Here is an 18081-nt window from a genome sequence, read left to right as displayed (position 1 = left end):
TCCATGGCCGAGCAGCTGCAGCCAAGCCACACATCACCAAGTGCAATGCAAAGCGTCGGATGCAATGGTGTAAAGCACGCCGCCACTGGCCTCTAGAGCAGTGGAGACGCGTTCTCTGGAGTGATGAATCACGCTTTTCCATCTGGCAATCTGATGGACGAGTCTGGGTTTGGAGGTTGCCAGGAGAACGGTACATTTCAGACTGCATTGTGCCGACTGTGAAATTTGGTGGTGGAGGAATTATGGTGTGGGGTTGTTTTTCAGGAGCTGGGCTTGGCCCCTTAGTTCCAGTGAAAGGAACTTTGAATGCTTTAGGATACCAAAACATTTTGGACAATTCCATGCTCCCAACCTTGTGGGAACAGTTTGGAGCGGGCCCCTTCCTCTTCCAACATGACTGTGCACCAGTGCACAAAGCAAGGTCCATAAAGACATGGATGACAGAGTCTGGTGTGGATGAACTTGACTGGCCTGCACAGAGTCCTGACCTGAACCCGATAGAACACCTTTGGGATGAATTAGAGCGGAGACTGAGAGCCAGGCCTTCTCGACCAACATCAGTGTGTGACCTCACCAATGCGCTTTTGGAAGAATGGTCAAAAATTCCTATAAACACTCTCCTCAACCTTGTGGACAGTCTTCCCAGAAGAGTTGAAGCTGTAATAGCTGCAAAAGGTGGACCGACATCATATTGAACTCTATGGGTTAGGAATGGGATGGCACTTCAGTTCATAGTATGAGTAAAGGCAGGTGAGCGAATACTTTTGGTAATATAGTGTATCTAGCATATAGCATCAAACACTACTTGAATGCATTAATGAGGCACTATTTGGAGCCAACCTGCCTACTGCAGTAACTACCTTACATAATTAAGAGGTCAAAGGTCATCACTACGGCTGTTGTTTCATGTCAAATTACACCTGGAAGCACTACTAGGTGAGCTACAGGCCATGTTCAGGCCTTCAAAACTTCTGTTGGGACAGGACCAAAACCTGGTTGATATTTTTCATTATGTTTTACATTACGTTTCATTACTTATGCAGTTAACGGCTCCTTAGCTGCAGAAATCAACAACAATCTTTTTTTTTTTTTAATTACTGTAAACCTGCCTTGAAATCAAACTGGCAAGTCATGAGGAACATTAAACAAAGTCAGGAGTCGTTCTTTCAGTATCATGCAGCCACGCATATGCAGACCAGAGTTACATCAATGTATTTTTGAAGGCCAATATTATTATTTTTAGGCCCAAGTTATCAATGGCTAAGTTTCAGTGTCTTTAAATTGGACTGTTTTCAAGCCAGAAATTACAAGACACCACTGAAACCCATAATAAGAATTAAATTATTTTAGGTGGGTTTGCAAGCTCATGTGGCACAACAACCCACTTTGCCCAATTAATGATAAATGAAACTTTGGGATACAATACTCCTGTTTAACAAATTTTTCATATACAAAAACATAAGTGAACTAATCGATAAAATAATGCAGGTTTTACAGAAATTTTAAGTATCTACTATAGTTAATAAAAGACATTGTCAAACCAAGATATCAATATAACCAGAATTTGTACCCATCTGCTTTGTTTTACAACTAAAAACCTCTATGTAGTATCCCCACTGATTCTGAGCCATTCTGCTATCCTCAAAAAATAAAGTTAACTTGGTAAAACAGCAATAATCGTAAAATTCTTTATTCATAAACTTGATGCAAGTTTACAAATTACTGTACATGGTCAAAATTTCTTTAAATGGAAAATTAAAAACAAAAACAAAAAAAAAAAAGCATGCCAACAGTGCCAGACTTGATAATCTGTCAACCATTTGTTGGTGCCAGAAAATGAATTCACAATTGAGATAGATGAACCTTTTCAATATACTGTCCAGTTAAAGAGAAGCGTGCAAATCTATTCACCACGGCATTACTATCAAACTTGAATGATCTCTTAATGTCCCCTCTGACCAGACATTTGGCATTTGCAAGGAGGCAATAACACAGGTGTGTAAGAGGTTTTATGCATAAACCTTAAGGGACGCACAAGTTAACCTTCCATCTTTTCTGTGCCGTACTGGACAATGTAGCCCCTGTGGACGTGAGGATAATTCCTATTTATGATACCCAATAACTATGTCCTGTCTGCACCCTAGATATTTCAAACATGTAAGAACATGATGCAGTGAAACAGATTTATCCTGATTTGAAAATATTTACCTTACAACTTATTCATTACTGTGCGGATATCTACAGCAACAATCTCATCATCTGAGCAAATATGTTCAGAATCAGGACAAACTAAAGACAACCCACACTCTGAAAAACAAACGTACTTCAGTATTAGGGAGAATAAAGACAAAATACTACAGCGGGTACTGATGAGCCATCTCATGGAGCCGCAGTCTTGCTAAATGTGATCTTTCAACAGAAACTGATGGTCTGTAAGTAAACGCCCTCCCTCTCACTGCATGACGTTTGTTAGAAACCTCAGTCAGAATGTAACCCATAACAAGGTAAAGCTCATTAGAGATGTTTTTTGTTTGTTTTTTGACAACAACCAGCTCAGTGAGTGGATAAGTCTAAACTTCAGAGGTACAGAGCATTAATTCATCAATAAAATAAACTATAACTGAACATTTTCATGTACATACTCCCCACTTAAGTATTTGTTTGTTACCTGAGTTGTCATTCAAACGTACTTTTGCAGACAGTGTTCAGATTAAAACTGCAAAAGATCCAATAGGCTGATACAGTGCTCGTCCTGTGGTCTGGGGAAACAATAGTGCTGATCTTGTACTGTATCGCGTGGTCAAACAGTTTAATATGGGCATTCAGATTAGCCTAGTTGTTATTACACACCGACACCTATACACATCCTTGGTATATTATGGTAGCAAACAAAGCCCTGACAAATGATGTCCTTATAGCTCCTAACTGAAAAGGTTCCACACTCCAGGAGACAGCAGAGTAATGCGAGGAGCTACATGGTACGGGATGAACCCATTGCATGTAATGTTATGTGACAAGGTAGTTTCAAATGTAAACTGGGCAGGGTTGAAGCAGTACAATCAATATATATTGAGAAACTATAGTTAAAATTTGCTGCAGGAATGGGTACAATTAAAATCACACATCTTAAACATTTATTTCCTTTTTAAAAGCCCATCCTATCATGGCTCTGTTTAACAGAGTGACTTTGTCATCAAATCTACGCAGTATCCAGAAACAGTGGTCCTCAACAGGCCCTTGTGCAAGCTGTTAACAACTTGGTGCACATCCACGGCCTCATTCTCATCATCAAACTAACCATCCTTCTCTGTAGCTGTAATCAGTAGAAAGACCCATAGCCAAACTGAGCACTTTCTGGGCCTGTGTGTTTATAGAAATAAGGCAAAAGACTTCATCTGCTTTAACGTTTGTCTTCCAGATCCTCCAGACCAGATTCCATACTATGGATGTTTTCCTTTTCCCATGAAAGCTTTTCCATGCCCTCACATTGAGCTATACTGACTGTATTCTGGGACATCCACTGGCCCTTAGTTGACCATTTACCATTAATCTCAGTTCAACACCATTATAACATTTTAATTTTGCTTAGCCCAATAATACTTGCTGTTTTACGTTAAAACTAGGAGCTAGAAGATGCTGAGCTGTAAGCTATCTCACTTTAAAGACACGCTTCCAAGTATGGAACTGGCTCATTTATTGTCTGGGAAGTTCAACAATCCACTAACATATTTTGCTGAATAATATTTTCATTAACAATATCTGCATTGTGTACCTGTAAATTTTCAAAAAGGGGAGGGGGGGGGGGGGGGGGGGGGGGGGGGCACTGCCTATAAAAACAGTTGTGGTGAGGTGCCACTTCAAGAGCTTCAGTATCCATCTTCTTTTAAAATTCCCATTTAAAAGGGAGAACTGATTGTTTATCAAGCCCGCTTTGTCAAAGCAGCTAAAGGGGAATAGAAAAAAAAATTCCCCACATTTAAAGGGAGGAAAAGACAAATGAGCATATTTAAAGAGAAATAGGACTACTGATACCATCACATCATTCTCCTCAGCAAAACACTGAGGGGAGAGGTGATACCAGAGTGAAGTCTTGCCCACGGTGGAGCGAAGGAATACTTGTCTGTCGAGCCAACGAGATGGAAGAATTTTGCCAGCTGGTTTCCACGAGAAAGATGATATATTCCCAACAAGTCAGAGGGGGGGAAATATTCCAAAGAAAACAAGATATTTTGACCCAAAGACATATGTTCCCAGTGCATAGTGGTAGTAGCTCGTTATCCATCCTCTTTTGGAGGTGTGTACCAGCCTGTAACGACAAAAAGAGAGAGACCTCATATGCTAATTTATCTATAACACTGTAGTAGTGCATCGAATGAGCCACAAGTGTTAAGAAATAATTACTTACCATTCTTTTCATGAATCTGCACAAGGGATTTGTATGACTGTTGTGCTCTGGCAAGATTGTACTGGTTCTGACAGGACAAATTATATGTGGTTAGATGTGTTGCTTATTGAGAGAAAAGACCCACACAAAAATTAGGAAAGCATTTCTGACAAAATAAAAATAAAATTTCCAGCGTGATTCAGCTCAGACATTTTTTTCCCTCCCTTCACTCTATTTTTCTACTGTAACATAATGTGTTATATAATGCACGATGACAAATGGTTACCTTATTGGCTCCAAACTGCACCCTGGCTTTTCCTTTGACAAGGGTAGCATTTATCTGCATAATAACAGATTCTATGGAATAGGCACTGCTCCAGCCCTGACAAAACACACATTAAAAAAACAACACCATAACACCGTTTCTTCAGCCATTAGAGTCAAAGAAAAGCAGACTGTCAATGGTATCAAACTCATTTTCATACCTGTTTTGTGAGAAGCTCCATGCACAAGGCCCCTCCTCCTAGAACGTAACTGGAGGAAAAAAGGTCAAATGTTAGGGATGAACACGTCATATTTTAAAGCTTATACGCACATTTGTTCAAGAAAGTATTCACCTGGCTTTTTGCAAATGTGTTGTGCTTCAGTGTGATTTCACAATGTACTTATTTGGTATTTTAATGCTGTAAGCTTTCCATTCTTTCAAAGTGAAAATTATATTCCAGAAAATGTTGTGAATGTAACGTTTGGATGCAACAAGAACAGACAGTGACTTCCAAGTAAATTTGTTTATGCCTTTTTTTTTTCAACATCACAACCCTTGAAAGAATCTCAACAGGATTTAGGTGTAAGATGTCATTTTGGCACAGTATTAAAACACTGTGTGAAACGTGGTTGACAACGGAGCCTAGATGAAGAACATTCACACATCTGATCATAACGTCATAACGCTGTACAGTTGACACTTTTATTTACTTTTCAGGATTCAGGAACGATAATTTCTAGCCAGCCATAAGTTCACCATAGGCCCTGTGCTACACAACAACAACATGAAATGGAGACCACCCTGCATCTAAAAGCCTGTAGAGATTCCTCACTGGATCTGATGTTAACCTAACAGCAAGGCACAGTTTGAAGACACTTTGTATGGAGTCAATGTTGTGACACTGGAGCCAATGCTAGTCCCTTCAGACAATTGATTCTTGCAAAAGCAAGGAGTGAGTAATACAATCTGAAATCTCTCACCTGAAAACCCAAAATGCATCTCAAAATTTGTTTGGCACAACATATATGAACCAAGTTACAGGGAGTGAATACTTTCTTGAGAGGAATGCAAAGGTAAACTGGGCAGGGGAGAATCACTACACACTCACCCTCCGGAGAGCACAGGTGAAACAACCCGTACAAAAGGTGGGTCAAAAGGAAAATTATCCTGTCATATAAAAAAGGGAAATCTTCAGTCTTGAGAAAAACATTTTCCCAAAAATACTCTAAAAATTTGATCACTTTCAAACTCACTTTATAAGAGAAATTGAGCAGAATATAGTCCACCCCTTCCTTTTCCTTTAAGACCTGCAAGTCACTATGTAATGGACTATCTGGGTCTACCCTGCAACAAACAAGGAACCAAATCATGTCAAATCTCACTGTAGGATATCAGGCAAGGATGGAAAATATCAAAACAATTGAATAAAAGTGAGAATAACTTACGTCCTTATTTTGACATGCCATTCATAAAGGCTGTCATTGACTAGTTCCACTGAATAAATACCTGTGAAATGATAAACAAATGGCACTACTTCAGACTGAGATTGTCAACACAAACAGACAGACAAACTGAAAATGCAGCAATAACTCCTGGAGGAAAGTTCTTATATGGACACTCTATTTTAACAAGAGAATCTGTCCTAGCACTCACCTGTCTTGTAACTCTGTGATCTGTAGATCTCCCTGAGTTCCTTCATTAGGCGGTCTGAGGCTTGCACTGAGCCAGACACTGCACCCTACAACACAGATTACACAGACAGGTCAGGAGGACACACACCTAGACACTGTACACATTAGAAGAGTCTTGTTACTGGGGCTGAAGAATATGGTTAAAAAAAACACATACTGCAATTGTTTTGACAGATACTAGGATTGCGATATTATTCACAATTTCAGTGGGAATGCTATTTTTGCATTGCAATTTTCACTTACACTTTTCGAAAACAAAATTGAAATGATGATGATGTGATTTTTGCTGCCGTTTTGTGCCATTTTAGCTTTAACAAAGATTGCAGCTCCTGCAATTTGGCCATATTGATAGAATTTCAATTAATTGTTCAGCCTTGGTTCTAGCAGCCATCCAAAGTCAACAACAAAACAGTGCCTCTGAATGAGCACTTACATTCAAGTGATCCTGTCTCTGGTTTTTGCGGATCTTCTCCAAGATGGCCAGATTTTCTTTTTCTATCCCGTCATCTTCTGATTTTTTCCCATCTGCCGGTTCCTCCTCTTTCATTTCATAATGGTCCAGGTCTTCAATGTCCTGCTGCCACAGCGCATCAAGCATGTTGAGACACACAACACCACATTACATGCTCACTGGAGACAATGAGCTATCAACACTACCAATGCACAAAAATAGTCAAGAATATACATAAGCACCTCTCCCATTTCTTCTTCCTCTTCCTCCTCAGATGTCACCTCATCTGCTGGCCCATGCTGCTGTGTGTGACACATTGTAAGTTGACAAGCCAGATTTTTTTTAATGTTATGAAAAGATGTGGAATGTAATGCTTGTTACAGCACTTACCTTTCGCTCTTGGGTAATTGGCCCAGCAGGAAGAGGCTGGTCGAGCATTTCTACATCTGGATGTTGGGGCAAGTTGTAGAGCCGACAGAGATCACAAATGAGACGCTTTAGCTGCTGAAGAAGCTGTGGATTCAGCGGAAAACAAACGTCAACAATGAAATTCAAACCATGAAGCTTGTTCTGATGTAGCATTAAACTTGTACAACCGCAGGTATTCTAACACAAGCCTCTGATAAGCTGAATAACCCACACGGGCCGACTTACCAATGTGCTGCCTTTTCTCACATCGTCTAACCGCTCCAACACTTCAGCCAGACTGGGGTCATCAGAGTCAACAAACCATATTGGGGGTGTTGAGGGGTACGATTCCTGCAACAGAGGGCACAAATGTACATGGAAATTTAGCCAAATCGACTTGCCAAGCAGATGGCTACATGGCATATAGACTACATTAAAATATTTAACAGAGAATACTAGTTCATTAAAGAAATAAAAAATGCTTTTCGTCTAGCCGAGGGCAGATTATTCCATGTGTGAACATGTTAAAGCCTACTACTAAGCCATAAATGATAAAAACAAATCAAACCAAACACCTCTGCTCACTTACAGACTTGCTTAACCAGCTGGAGAATTACAGGTGCTGGTAAACAAGTGGCTGAATGCTCCAATGGACCCACTGATAATCCAGTTCATCACTCTATGCTAGCAACACCGTTCAATATAAAGCAATGTGGCATAGGGGAACACGTGAAAATAATAAAAGGTACTGAAGTCAACATTTTAGCAAACACGCAGGCAGCAGACTGTCGTAACTCTTACCATTTTCAGGCGTTTTAACTAACTGGGCCTTTGATCAGCTGTAAAGGGACAGAGGGACTAAACACAATTTCTACTCCGCAATGTCATCAAATATGTAGAAGAACCTGAGGCTGCTCCAGTGACACAGCAAGAATGATTTTTTGTACTCATAAAATATCTGTTTACATCCATAATTTTACACGCCTCTGTAAAAAATAACAAAACAAAAAAACAAAAACAGCCACATATACAGCTCACCCTGGAAAATAAAGCCATACAACCTTTTCATATTTGCAAGAACACTTTATGAAGTGGGACACCCTCTTATTTCTCATTTTTACTCAGAGAGGACAACTGTGAAATGTTATATATTATGGTTTGTTGGGATTGGAACAAAAATAATTTCCAATTCCAACATAATATAGTACTCACACACTTATAATGGGTCTAGGAAATTATTTTAGCCAATAATTTAACTGTTTTCCTATTAAACTTGATGGAGAGATTAACGTCATGAAGGGAAAATGAAAAATGTGTGCCATGTCGCCGTTTCAACACGAATACTACAACTAATAATAATTATAATGATAACGTAACCAGCATGTCATGACGAGACACATATTCACTTGTTAACGACGCTGCCTGTGCTCCGTGCTGATAAGCGATATCTGGCTAATATTAGCATTTTTCTTTCGCTTTGCGTTTGCAAATTTATCTAAATCTCTGGTCATGTGTGCGCATGAATCCACTCCAAATACATTTAAAACGCCAGGCCCGACTAACGTTATCTAGAGAAAATATTAATGGAAATCATAGTGATGGGTGTCTTACAATGGCTGGTTGACAAACGAGCTAACTTAATCCCAAATCCAAGAGAATCCAGTTTTATTTATATAATAGTTAGCTCGGTTATACTGCTTACAATAGGCTTTGGAGTTGCGATAAAGGGAGCTCCACTACCTAGTGTACCAGCGAGCTTGGTCGGGGATCTGTCTATTTCCTGAAAGAAAAACTACATCAGGGGGATAACATTCCTTTAAACTCTCGCTCTCTAATGTAGAGACGTGAATGGGTTATTTTAACGTTTGTCCAGACAAACGACTTGAACGCGGTCTTTGTTGTATGTTTTAAAAAATGCACTCGGTACAGCCGAAAGTTTCACGGGAAGTCAAACGACATACGAGGAGATGTAGTTTAACTAAGTACCCTAGTGAGAAAGTTAGCTGCCGTAAGCTTGCGTTATAGTGGCACTGCAATGGTAACGCAGATATTTTGGCTAACGAGACAAGCTAGCCTTACTTTCAGGTAACGTTAGCTAGCGAGGGCTAATACTGCTACGTTAAAATGCGACTGCTGACAATATTTCGATGTTTTAGTGTACAGTTTCCGAAGGCGAACTTCACAATGGGGTTATATTGTGATTTAGAATTAGCTTTTGTTACGTGGATGTTAGTGGCAACAGACTAGAGGGAGAAATCTGAACACACTTTATTCAGTTAATTTTGTAAACATGGAACCTTCCGCGTAATGTTTTTGTTTCAGTGAATAGTCTGTGTCTGACGTTAGCTTGTGAGCGAAGCTGGCCTATCCTTACCGTGATGTTGCAGTGAATGATCAGCAGCTTTTCTCCTGTTACATTGAATTGGCAGCTAAGCTCATCGGGTTTCCAGTCTATTATTCTGAATCGTTCGTGGTTTGGGTCAAAAATTGACTCCAAAAACTTCAATTCGGCCTTCAGCCCCGAAACCGACATCTTCCACTCATCTCAAACCAGGCCGCTGGGAGAGGGGAAGTTGGGGCGGAATGCGACCGCGCAGTTGGGTCTATGGATCTCGCACGTTAGCGTGAGAGCAACAACAAAGGGCTGGAGGGTTGGTTTTACTGTGTCTGTAGTATCTAATAATACCATGGTTACCACCACAGCGAACACTAATGCATGCATCCTTATTCTTAGCATTACATGAAAGAGGGCATGAAAACTGGAACAGCAAAAAATGTGGGAAAAAAAAATAAAAATAAATAAACATAAAATTTTCATCACTTTTCTATCTTGTGTGTTCCATCTTTTCATTTCCCTCATTTTTTGCTGTTATTGGTTTTCTGTTTTTTATTATTAAATTTAGGCCCTTTTTTTTTAAACTTGTGATATACAAAGATGTTCATTTTATTTTCAAAATAAAATGGACATTAACATGACCCATACATCCTTCCATGACTTCTCATGAACATCCAGCAGATGGGGGCCTAGTGGCACCTCTCCATGCAAGAGCTGTCTCAACTGTGCTCCAGTCTGTGGTTCACAGCTCATAGTCTACAGCTCAGAACCATAGCTCATAGCTCATAGTCCATACCCCATAGCCCACTATATGTACACACAGGTGTACATGCTATTACATTTGGCCTTCCATACCCTGCATGGAGCCTTATCAACCTGTTTAAAACATCCCCTAGGTGTTGGCTATACTTGCTTCTCAATTAAATAATCCTCCCTGAGCCTCACGTGCACTGTCCAGTGTGCATACATTTCCTCATAAACAGGTGTACAGCAGCAGTGGTGAGCACACCTTATTACACCTCACACCGTAACTACGTATTAACCAACCACGACATGTTAGGACATGCTTCTTTGTCACAGTTCATGGGAACAGTTTTGCCTCTCCTTTGTACACCTGTCTGTCACCAGCAGCGCACAGAATTAATTATCTTGTAGGTGACACTTCAGAGGTGGATTTCTTTACCTGCATATCGATTTGGGTGTCAAGGTTTGATGACACCAAAATATTTAAGTTTTTGCAAAATCTTTGCCTCTGGTGAAAACATCTCACAAGAGCACACTTTTGCATGCAGGTCTCATAATTGTATCATGGTGTGGACATGGGTGGAAGTAACTAAGTAAGACCATACTCCTGCGGCCTACACCACAGCACAAACTCTGACCTTCATACTTGTTGTAACTTGGAATAATTACATAATCAGAGCCTGATGGGATTCAAATTGAGAATCCAATTCAATTTCAATGCTCTGAACCATAGAGGTACATTAGCCGATGAGCTGAATCTGTCCCAGGGCAGTGTGTTTGATGTGACGGGAAAACCCACAACTGTTGCTCAGAGAGGGTGCTTTACCTTGGCAGGAGATGCTCGCTCTTGCTCCATAGTTTGTCAACAGATGGTGAGTTAAACAGCCTAACAAGCACCTCAACAGTATTTAGTTTTAATTTGAATGTTTGATGTAACCTGGCCTTTAATAGGGACTGGCGTATTGTGCCGTGTGCTTGGTAGGTATATTTTCAAGGTCTGTCAGGGGGTTCAGCATGAAGGTGCCTCCATGATCTATGATCACCTTTGCCCTACTGGTGTTCACGCTATCTGGTGCTCTTCCCTCTGGATGGCTCCCATTGGGTAAACCTGAAAATACTTATTGAGGAGTTGCATTTCAAAGGCCATGATATCACTGTTGTTTGGGCACCTGATAGCTGGTACATCGAAGAAGTATCTCCTAGCTACACCTCTGTCACAGTTCCTAGCACAGGTAGATTTGAGGAGGCCTGTGAAACATCCATCCATTTGTCTATTTTCTGCGGCTTATCCGGGACTGGACTGAGCTCTTGACCGTATCCCTCAGGATGTGCCCAGCCATCCAGCGGAGGAAACTAATTTTTGCTGCTTGTATCCACACTCTCATTCATTTGGTCACAAGCCAGAGTTCGTGACCATCATGGGTGAGGGTTGGAACAAAGATCAACTGGTAAATTGAGAACTTTGCCTTCTGGCTCACCTCCCTCTTCACCACAATGGTCCAGTACAACGACTGCATGACTGCAGCCACTGTCCCAATCCGCCTGTCATGAACAAGACCCTGAGATACCTGACCTCCCCCACTTGAGGCAGAAACCTACTCCCAGCTCAAAGGGGGCAAACCACCTTTTTCCATCAGAGAACCATGGCCTTGGACTTGGAGATGCTTAATCTTCATCCTGACCACTTCATACTCAGCTGCAAACTGCCCCAATGCGTGATGCATGCTGGAGGTCACAGGTTGATGAGGCCTACAGAACCTCATCATCTGCAAAAAGCAGAGACACAATTCTGAGGTCACTGTACAGGACACCCTCCACCCCCTGACTGCACATTGAAAAGAAGTCAAGTCAAATCAACTTCATTTGTAAAGACCAATATCACAAATTAGAAGTTTGCCTTAGGGTTTCACAGCAATTCTCTGTCCTTAGACCCTCACATTGAATTGGGAACATGTCCCCCAAAAAACTTCGACCTCTGTGCAGCACTGATTCAAAAAAAAAAAAAAAAAAAAAAAAAGTAAAAAAGTTAAAGGTAATTTTTGTGCCATTTCTGCTTTATTTGATAGTTGCAGTAGAGAGAGACAGGAAAAGCAGGAGGAGACGGCTTTCAGCATGTCAGGGTGGCTCTCATCCAATCCTGGCACCATGCCAGTTTTTTGCCTGTTGATTGTTATGGACATTCCACAGGGACCTCTGAATCGCTCTGTGTCTGGTCCATCACCTGAGACCTCTTTGCCTTGGGTAACCCTACCAGAAGCTACATGCTCCAGACAGCACAACTCCCAGGATCACAGGGGCACACAAACCCCTCCATCACTATAAGGTTGCGATTCCAGGAAGTGTCTTAAGATCTGGAAATGAAAACTCAGAGTAAACATTTTTGGCTTCTTATCCAAATGGAGTAGGAGATCTTGGAACACATATCTCAGTTACACAAGAGAATTACTGAATTCATTGTTCAGCTGCTTGAAGATAAGAACTTAATGCCGTCTCTCCACAATGCTAATTTTGGCTTGGTTCTGACTGACCCTGCTGTGCTGACATGTCGTCTCCAGGTTGTATTTGCTCTCAGTGTCAGATGGACAATTCTAGGTGAGGCTCATTCGGTCATTGCCCCTCACCTCTGTCCTATGTGCCATTTGCTGGAACACTGTTGACAGATAAGATGAGTTTACCTGAAAGGGTTAGAAATGTTATGGCTTACATTTAAAAAATTTTTGCAATATATGCAAAAGCACTGATGGCTGAATGTCATTACAAATGACTAGTTAGGCATTACTTTGGCACTGATGTAGATTGCACAACATTTTTCCAGGAAGCTGATATTTGGCTTATAAGAAGTGATTTCATCTTTGAATTTCCTCATCCTACAATACCAAATATAGCCTACATAACTGAATCTCAGGACCTGGAGGACTTTGTCTAGGGCTCTGGAGAGCATTCGATCATTATAATTATCTTTGGAACTTTAGTGGTGAAGTTTCCTAAGGAACTCTCTCATGAGATTGCTGCAGCTTTTCCTCAGCTGGCTCAGAAAGTTATGTTGGCATACACTGGACAAAGCCAGCCACCCTACACAAGACGCAGTCTTTATTGCCCATGGAGGCACCTCTGAAGTTCACGAGGCAATTTACCATAGGTTCCTATAGCTGGACTTCCCTTAGTTTTTGCTCAAGGGGATAAACCTCTCCAAAATAAGAGCCACTGGAGGAACAACAATAGTGGACATTGCTGATGCTTGATGAACAATAGTATGAAAATATGAACAGGGGCATTATAATTTTTTTGACCATGATTAAGATTACAATTTGATTGCAAATGAGTGATCGATTCAGTGATTGCCGTCTACAAGCACCCTATAACTACTCCTTTGACACATAATAACTTCAATTAGCTGTTAATTGTTAAAGTCAGTGAGCTAATTCTCTCAAGGTGTTGGGAAGGTGTAACATTTTATGGCTTTTGAAGAGCTATAGTCAGAGAATTTGCATTCCACTGAATAAATTAGCTTTACTTTGTGCGAAACCACACACCACACACACACACACACACACACACACACATACACCATGAATTGTCACCATGCTGTGATTTTATGATTTGTGGTTTTTGCCAACACCAAGTGTTGCATACCATGAAATACAAATATAAGTGTAACTCGTAATACTTTGTGTATCAGCAACATCCCTTACGCACAATTACAGCACCATATTTGTGTCATGCAGGATGTGTGGGAAAAGATGTGCTGAGCCTTCACATCTCAACGCGCTCCCTTTCTGCTTCCATGACCACATGACATCTACACTGAACAGACAATGAATAAATCAGCACATTGCATACTTAGTGACAGCAAAAAATCAGAAGAAGCTTGAATATCAGTCCTGATCATAATAGACAGGTATCTTGTGACAGAAAAATAATAATTACAGCATTAATCCGGATCTGAAAATGGAGCCGTGCATTTTTGGCAACAAAAAATGAGATGCATGATACACATGTGCTATATGTATTCCCAAAGCATTCAAGTGACTTCTTGTCAGTTCTGTCTTTTTTTTTTTTTTTTAAATGATTGTTTAAAAAAGCATTACCTCAACCACTCTATGTTTAGAGCCTTTGCTTGAAATCGGACATGTGGTTGTCCAGAGAATGGTTCCTACCTACTTTGTGGTGAAAAGCAGCATAATATGATAAAAAACACACAATCATTTCTATCTTCCCATTTAATGCTTAAATATGGGTATATGTAAAAATGATGACTGACATTTATAGTACAACAACTATGATGTTTTTGTGCAAATATTTGAAAAGACCACAAGGATAAAAATGCATTGTACTTTTCAGTTCTTTAGCTTTGCTTTTTTCCCCCAAACACAGTTGAAAGAACGTTAAACAATTTCAGAACACAAACAAAACAAACAGAACTTTATTTGATTTGATTTGATTTATTTTTTGGCCAAGAAAAACAAATCTTAAGTATGACTGAAAAAGATTTTTAAAGCTTGAACGACCAGTCTCCAAAGAAACTACAGACGACAAAGACAAACAACATCTTTCTCAAAGTAAAATGTCCATTCTCAAGTTCAAGGATAGATGGGATGTCACTAGAGAGACATCTGCCTCTCCATACCTCAGTTCTGACGAATTAGAGATGTAATAAACGTATGCATCCACTCTGAATTTAGTGAGGAGTCAAAGCAGAGGGCCAGCATCTCATGTCATCTCGTAAGTGCTATTGAGTTCCTGGGGTTGCTCTTCCTCTCGGCAGCTCTCTTTGATCACATAAACTATGAGTCCCACACAGATGAATATGAGCAGAGCAATCCCAATGACCTAAACCACGGACCACAGACAAACAACACAATAAAACGTCATCAAAATTGTGATGTCATCAACCAATTTGTATAGGACATTTGTCAAAGACATCAGATTTTTTCCTCACCTGAGACTCAAAAAATAATTCCTGAGAGCGAATCATTAGTTCTTGTAATGAGTCGTGGTTTGTTGGCTCGCACCATTTCTGAGGAGCCGCTTTGTCAACAATGACAAATCTGCCCCACCAGTCTGTCATTGCACAGGCAAAGTACTGGCCATCGAGAAACAGCAGGATCAGCCACACTATTGGAGGGACAAAGCTGGAGATACACATAGTTCTTGGACACCCTCTGTCATACCTGCATCCTTGTATGATCAGCATCAGCCAAAAAGCCATAACGGCAGGAATAACAAAGAATGCAGACGAAAACAGACCATTCCATCTGGGATTGCAAGGACACTCAAACTCCACCTCCATTAACTTCTCCAAGCCCATGAGGATGAATCCAAAAGCCACATTTGACACAAGAGGGCTGTTTCCAAATTCACTCTTCAGCCTTGCGAGCCATTGTTGTCTCCTTTCCATACTAAATTCAACATGAAAAGAGAAAAGTGCGGATGAAAAGTCAGAGAGAAGGTGCACATTTATGAAAATGCAGACTTCATTGAGGCATGAATAATACTTTTTGTGGGAAGGTTTGCCCTGCAGGCAGAGGACCACATTTCTGTTCCCATTGGTTTACATAAAAGGAAGGCGTATCCATTGTGTCGGCACTTACTCAGACAATTGGTTTGCGAGGGATGACAGGCATGGCGTCCACAGAAATCTACCCATCCTGAGAGGTGGCTGAGGGAGGGAGATAAAGTGGAGGGAAAGAAGATCCTAGTATTATACAGTTCGTGTATAATAAGTCACCCTGAGAATACCAGTTTGAGTATTCCCGCAGAAAATAATCATAACTTTTGTTGACTGTTTTCAAAGGATGATCAGTTGGACCTCCTAAAACAATAAGTCATTACAGCTTTCTCTATACTTCCACTATGTCATAGCATTTTTAATGTAATATTTATAGCATCAATGGTGATGGGACAGTATAATTTATATCACAGTGGGAGCACACCCGTGCTTTCCACAGGTCAACTTTCACTGATTTGTCCAGTAGGTGGCAGCAGAGTGCTCTGGCATGGTGCACAAAAATAATGCTGAGACTGAAAATAAACCTTCACAGTTAAAACTTGATTATAAAAATGCATTGAGATTATTGCATTTTTATTTAAATTGCTAGTTGGGCACATTTGCATGTAAAAAACAAAAACAAAAACTAGATTGCTATTTTCATGCACTCTAACTTTCAAATCTAAATTTTTGATTGACCTGAACCATAATGTGGGGCATGTCAAATGAATGACAAATGGCCTTTTTAATAACATTTTTAATATAGTGTCTGCATGTGGGGTGAATGTAAATGTGCATAATTGTGCATTACTGTTAGTGCATTAAAATTCAAATGTATTATTAGATTATTATTGTTTTTATTTTTTCTATTATAGACCCAGCTAATGCATGCCTAAGTGGAAAATGGAAATGCAAATGTGGGGTTGCATTATCATTTGTAATTCAGATTATCAGTTGTATTTTGCTGAATATACACATTCACACTAGTCCCAATCAACACCTTGTTGATTGGGTTAGTTTTATAAATCATATGATCAGAAAATAAACCCTGGATGGATGGAAATTTTAGCAATAAAGAGTCCCTCCCAACATCACTTACATCTGTGATGCAGATTAAGTATGTTTTCTTGTAATCTAATGAGTAAAGATTTTTAAGTATGCTACAAATCAGCCTGCTCACGCTCACAGTAATAAAACTGACTCTCTAAAAATGGAATGTGGCATCAACCAGAACTATTTTTGTAAAGACCGAAAACTAGGTTATGCCAACCTTGAGAGTAAAAACATTAAAAAAATATTGTTCTTGAAGACTTTAGTTTCCTTGAAGGGAATCTTTCTCTCCACTGCTCAACTTTTTCCCCCACAAGATTTTTTTTTTTTTTACCCTACCACCCTGTTGCCCTTATAGTTTCATTTTGATTTGTCTCATCTTCATTCTTTCATATGAGCTACTGAGCAGCTTTCCCTCATGAGGTGTAAACCTTGTCAATTTCCTTACTTACACACCGTGACTCCTGCGGCATCATATTCTTATTTGTATCCTCCACTAAAGCATGGAGCAAAGTTCCCAGCAGAAAAGGTTCCTCTTCACTCTGATTCAACCCAAACCAAGGCATCACTTTGAGGTTGGAAGTTGTTCAAACAGCAGTTGGATGTTAATATTTATATATCTACCCCTCTGATGAGTGACAAGTGATGGCGGGATGCTGACACTGCAGTAGCTTCATCCTGTTTGAGCTTCAGCTCTCCTCCAGTTATTACATTAAAGATGAACAGTAAACAAAGGAGTGAGACGGCATTGTCCCGGGATGATTCAGGCCTCTGAGTCTTAGTAAATGGGTTTTTTTTTGCAAGAAAGCACTTCTAAACAGTCCTTTATGGCATTTAGACACAGCCTATACAATCAATAACTTGCAAGTAATAGCCCCTACCCTCTAATGTCAAAATACAATAACTGCATTGCACTTAACAAAAACCTAGAGATCAGCTGGCACACTGCCATCATTTACAGGCCCATGCAGTGACTCCATATTAGTCACGCTGAAGCACATGCATAGCCTGTGCTGGCCTGAACAGGAATTTCTAGCTCCAGAGCCCTGTATTAAAATAAAAAAAGACTAATGCCACGCTACTCTCTACCAGCTTGTATAACGTGGGATTCATTACTTCCATTTGGTTTAGTGACAAGAGACAACAGTGCTGCAGGTGTGAGACTGCCATTACCCTCTATTAGTTCAAAGTGAAATAGGATTAAAAGTCTGTTTAAAGCCCCAGGGGCTGTTGAGGTCAGGGCTTAGTCTCGTGCCTGCGTTGTT

The 18081-nt window shown here is 40.2% G+C and overlaps 1 protein-coding gene and 1 pseudogene across 4 annotated transcripts; one reads left to right on the top strand and one right to left on the bottom strand.

Annotated features, from left to right (window-relative positions):
* Window positions 1-1674: 1674 nt before the first annotated feature.
* On the bottom strand, window positions 1675-9826 carry LOC115360641 (ubiquitin-conjugating enzyme E2 Q2-like). 4 transcript variants are annotated; one of them, XM_030053672.1, is made up of 13 exons: window positions 9574-9826; window positions 7446-7550; window positions 7182-7304; window positions 7034-7093; window positions 6774-6917; window positions 6303-6387; window positions 6095-6155; window positions 5903-5993; window positions 5758-5816; window positions 4870-4918; window positions 4671-4766; window positions 4406-4472; window positions 1675-4306 (listed from the first exon to the last, which is right to left on the bottom strand). In XM_030053672.1, the coding sequence occupies exons 1-13, from the start codon at window positions 9730-9732 to the stop codon at window positions 4275-4277; spliced, it is 1131 nt and encodes a 376-aa protein (XP_029909532.1). In that variant the 5' UTR covers window positions 9733-9826; the 3' UTR covers window positions 1675-4274. The 4 variants fall into 4 exon arrangements, with proteins under 4 accessions (XP_029909532.1, XP_029909533.1, XP_029909534.1 ...); XM_030053673.1 differs by having other exon boundaries at window positions 6774-6914; XM_030053674.1 differs by having other exon boundaries at window positions 7034-7090.
* A 2597-nt stretch (window positions 9827-12423) lies between these two features.
* LOC115360543 (UDP-glucuronosyltransferase 2C1-like) lies at window positions 12424-13520 on the top strand (annotated as a pseudogene).
* Window positions 13521-18081: the final 4561 nt, after the last annotated feature.

This window comes from Myripristis murdjan, chromosome 6 (genome assembly GCF_902150065.1).
Source record: "Myripristis murdjan chromosome 6, fMyrMur1.1, whole genome shotgun sequence".
NCBI classification, from domain to species: Eukaryota; Metazoa; Chordata; class Actinopteri; order Holocentriformes; family Holocentridae; genus Myripristis; species Myripristis murdjan.
Note: the sequence above shows the minus strand (reverse complement) of the source record. Positions and strands in the feature narration are given on the sequence as shown.

Coding starts and splice junctions, on each gene's coding strand:
- LOC115360641 (XM_030053672.1), bottom strand. CDS start 9,732: ATGTCGGTTTCGGGGCTGAAGGCCGAATTGAAGTTTTTGGAGTCAATT. Junction 6,156..6,302: donor ATCACAGAGTTACAAGACAG/GTGAGTGCTAGG, acceptor ATCATTTCACAG/GTATTTATTCAGTGGAACTA. Junction 4,307..4,405: donor GCAGATTCATGAAAAGAATG/GTAAGTAATTAT, acceptor TTGTCGTTACAG/GCTGGTACACACCTCCAAAA.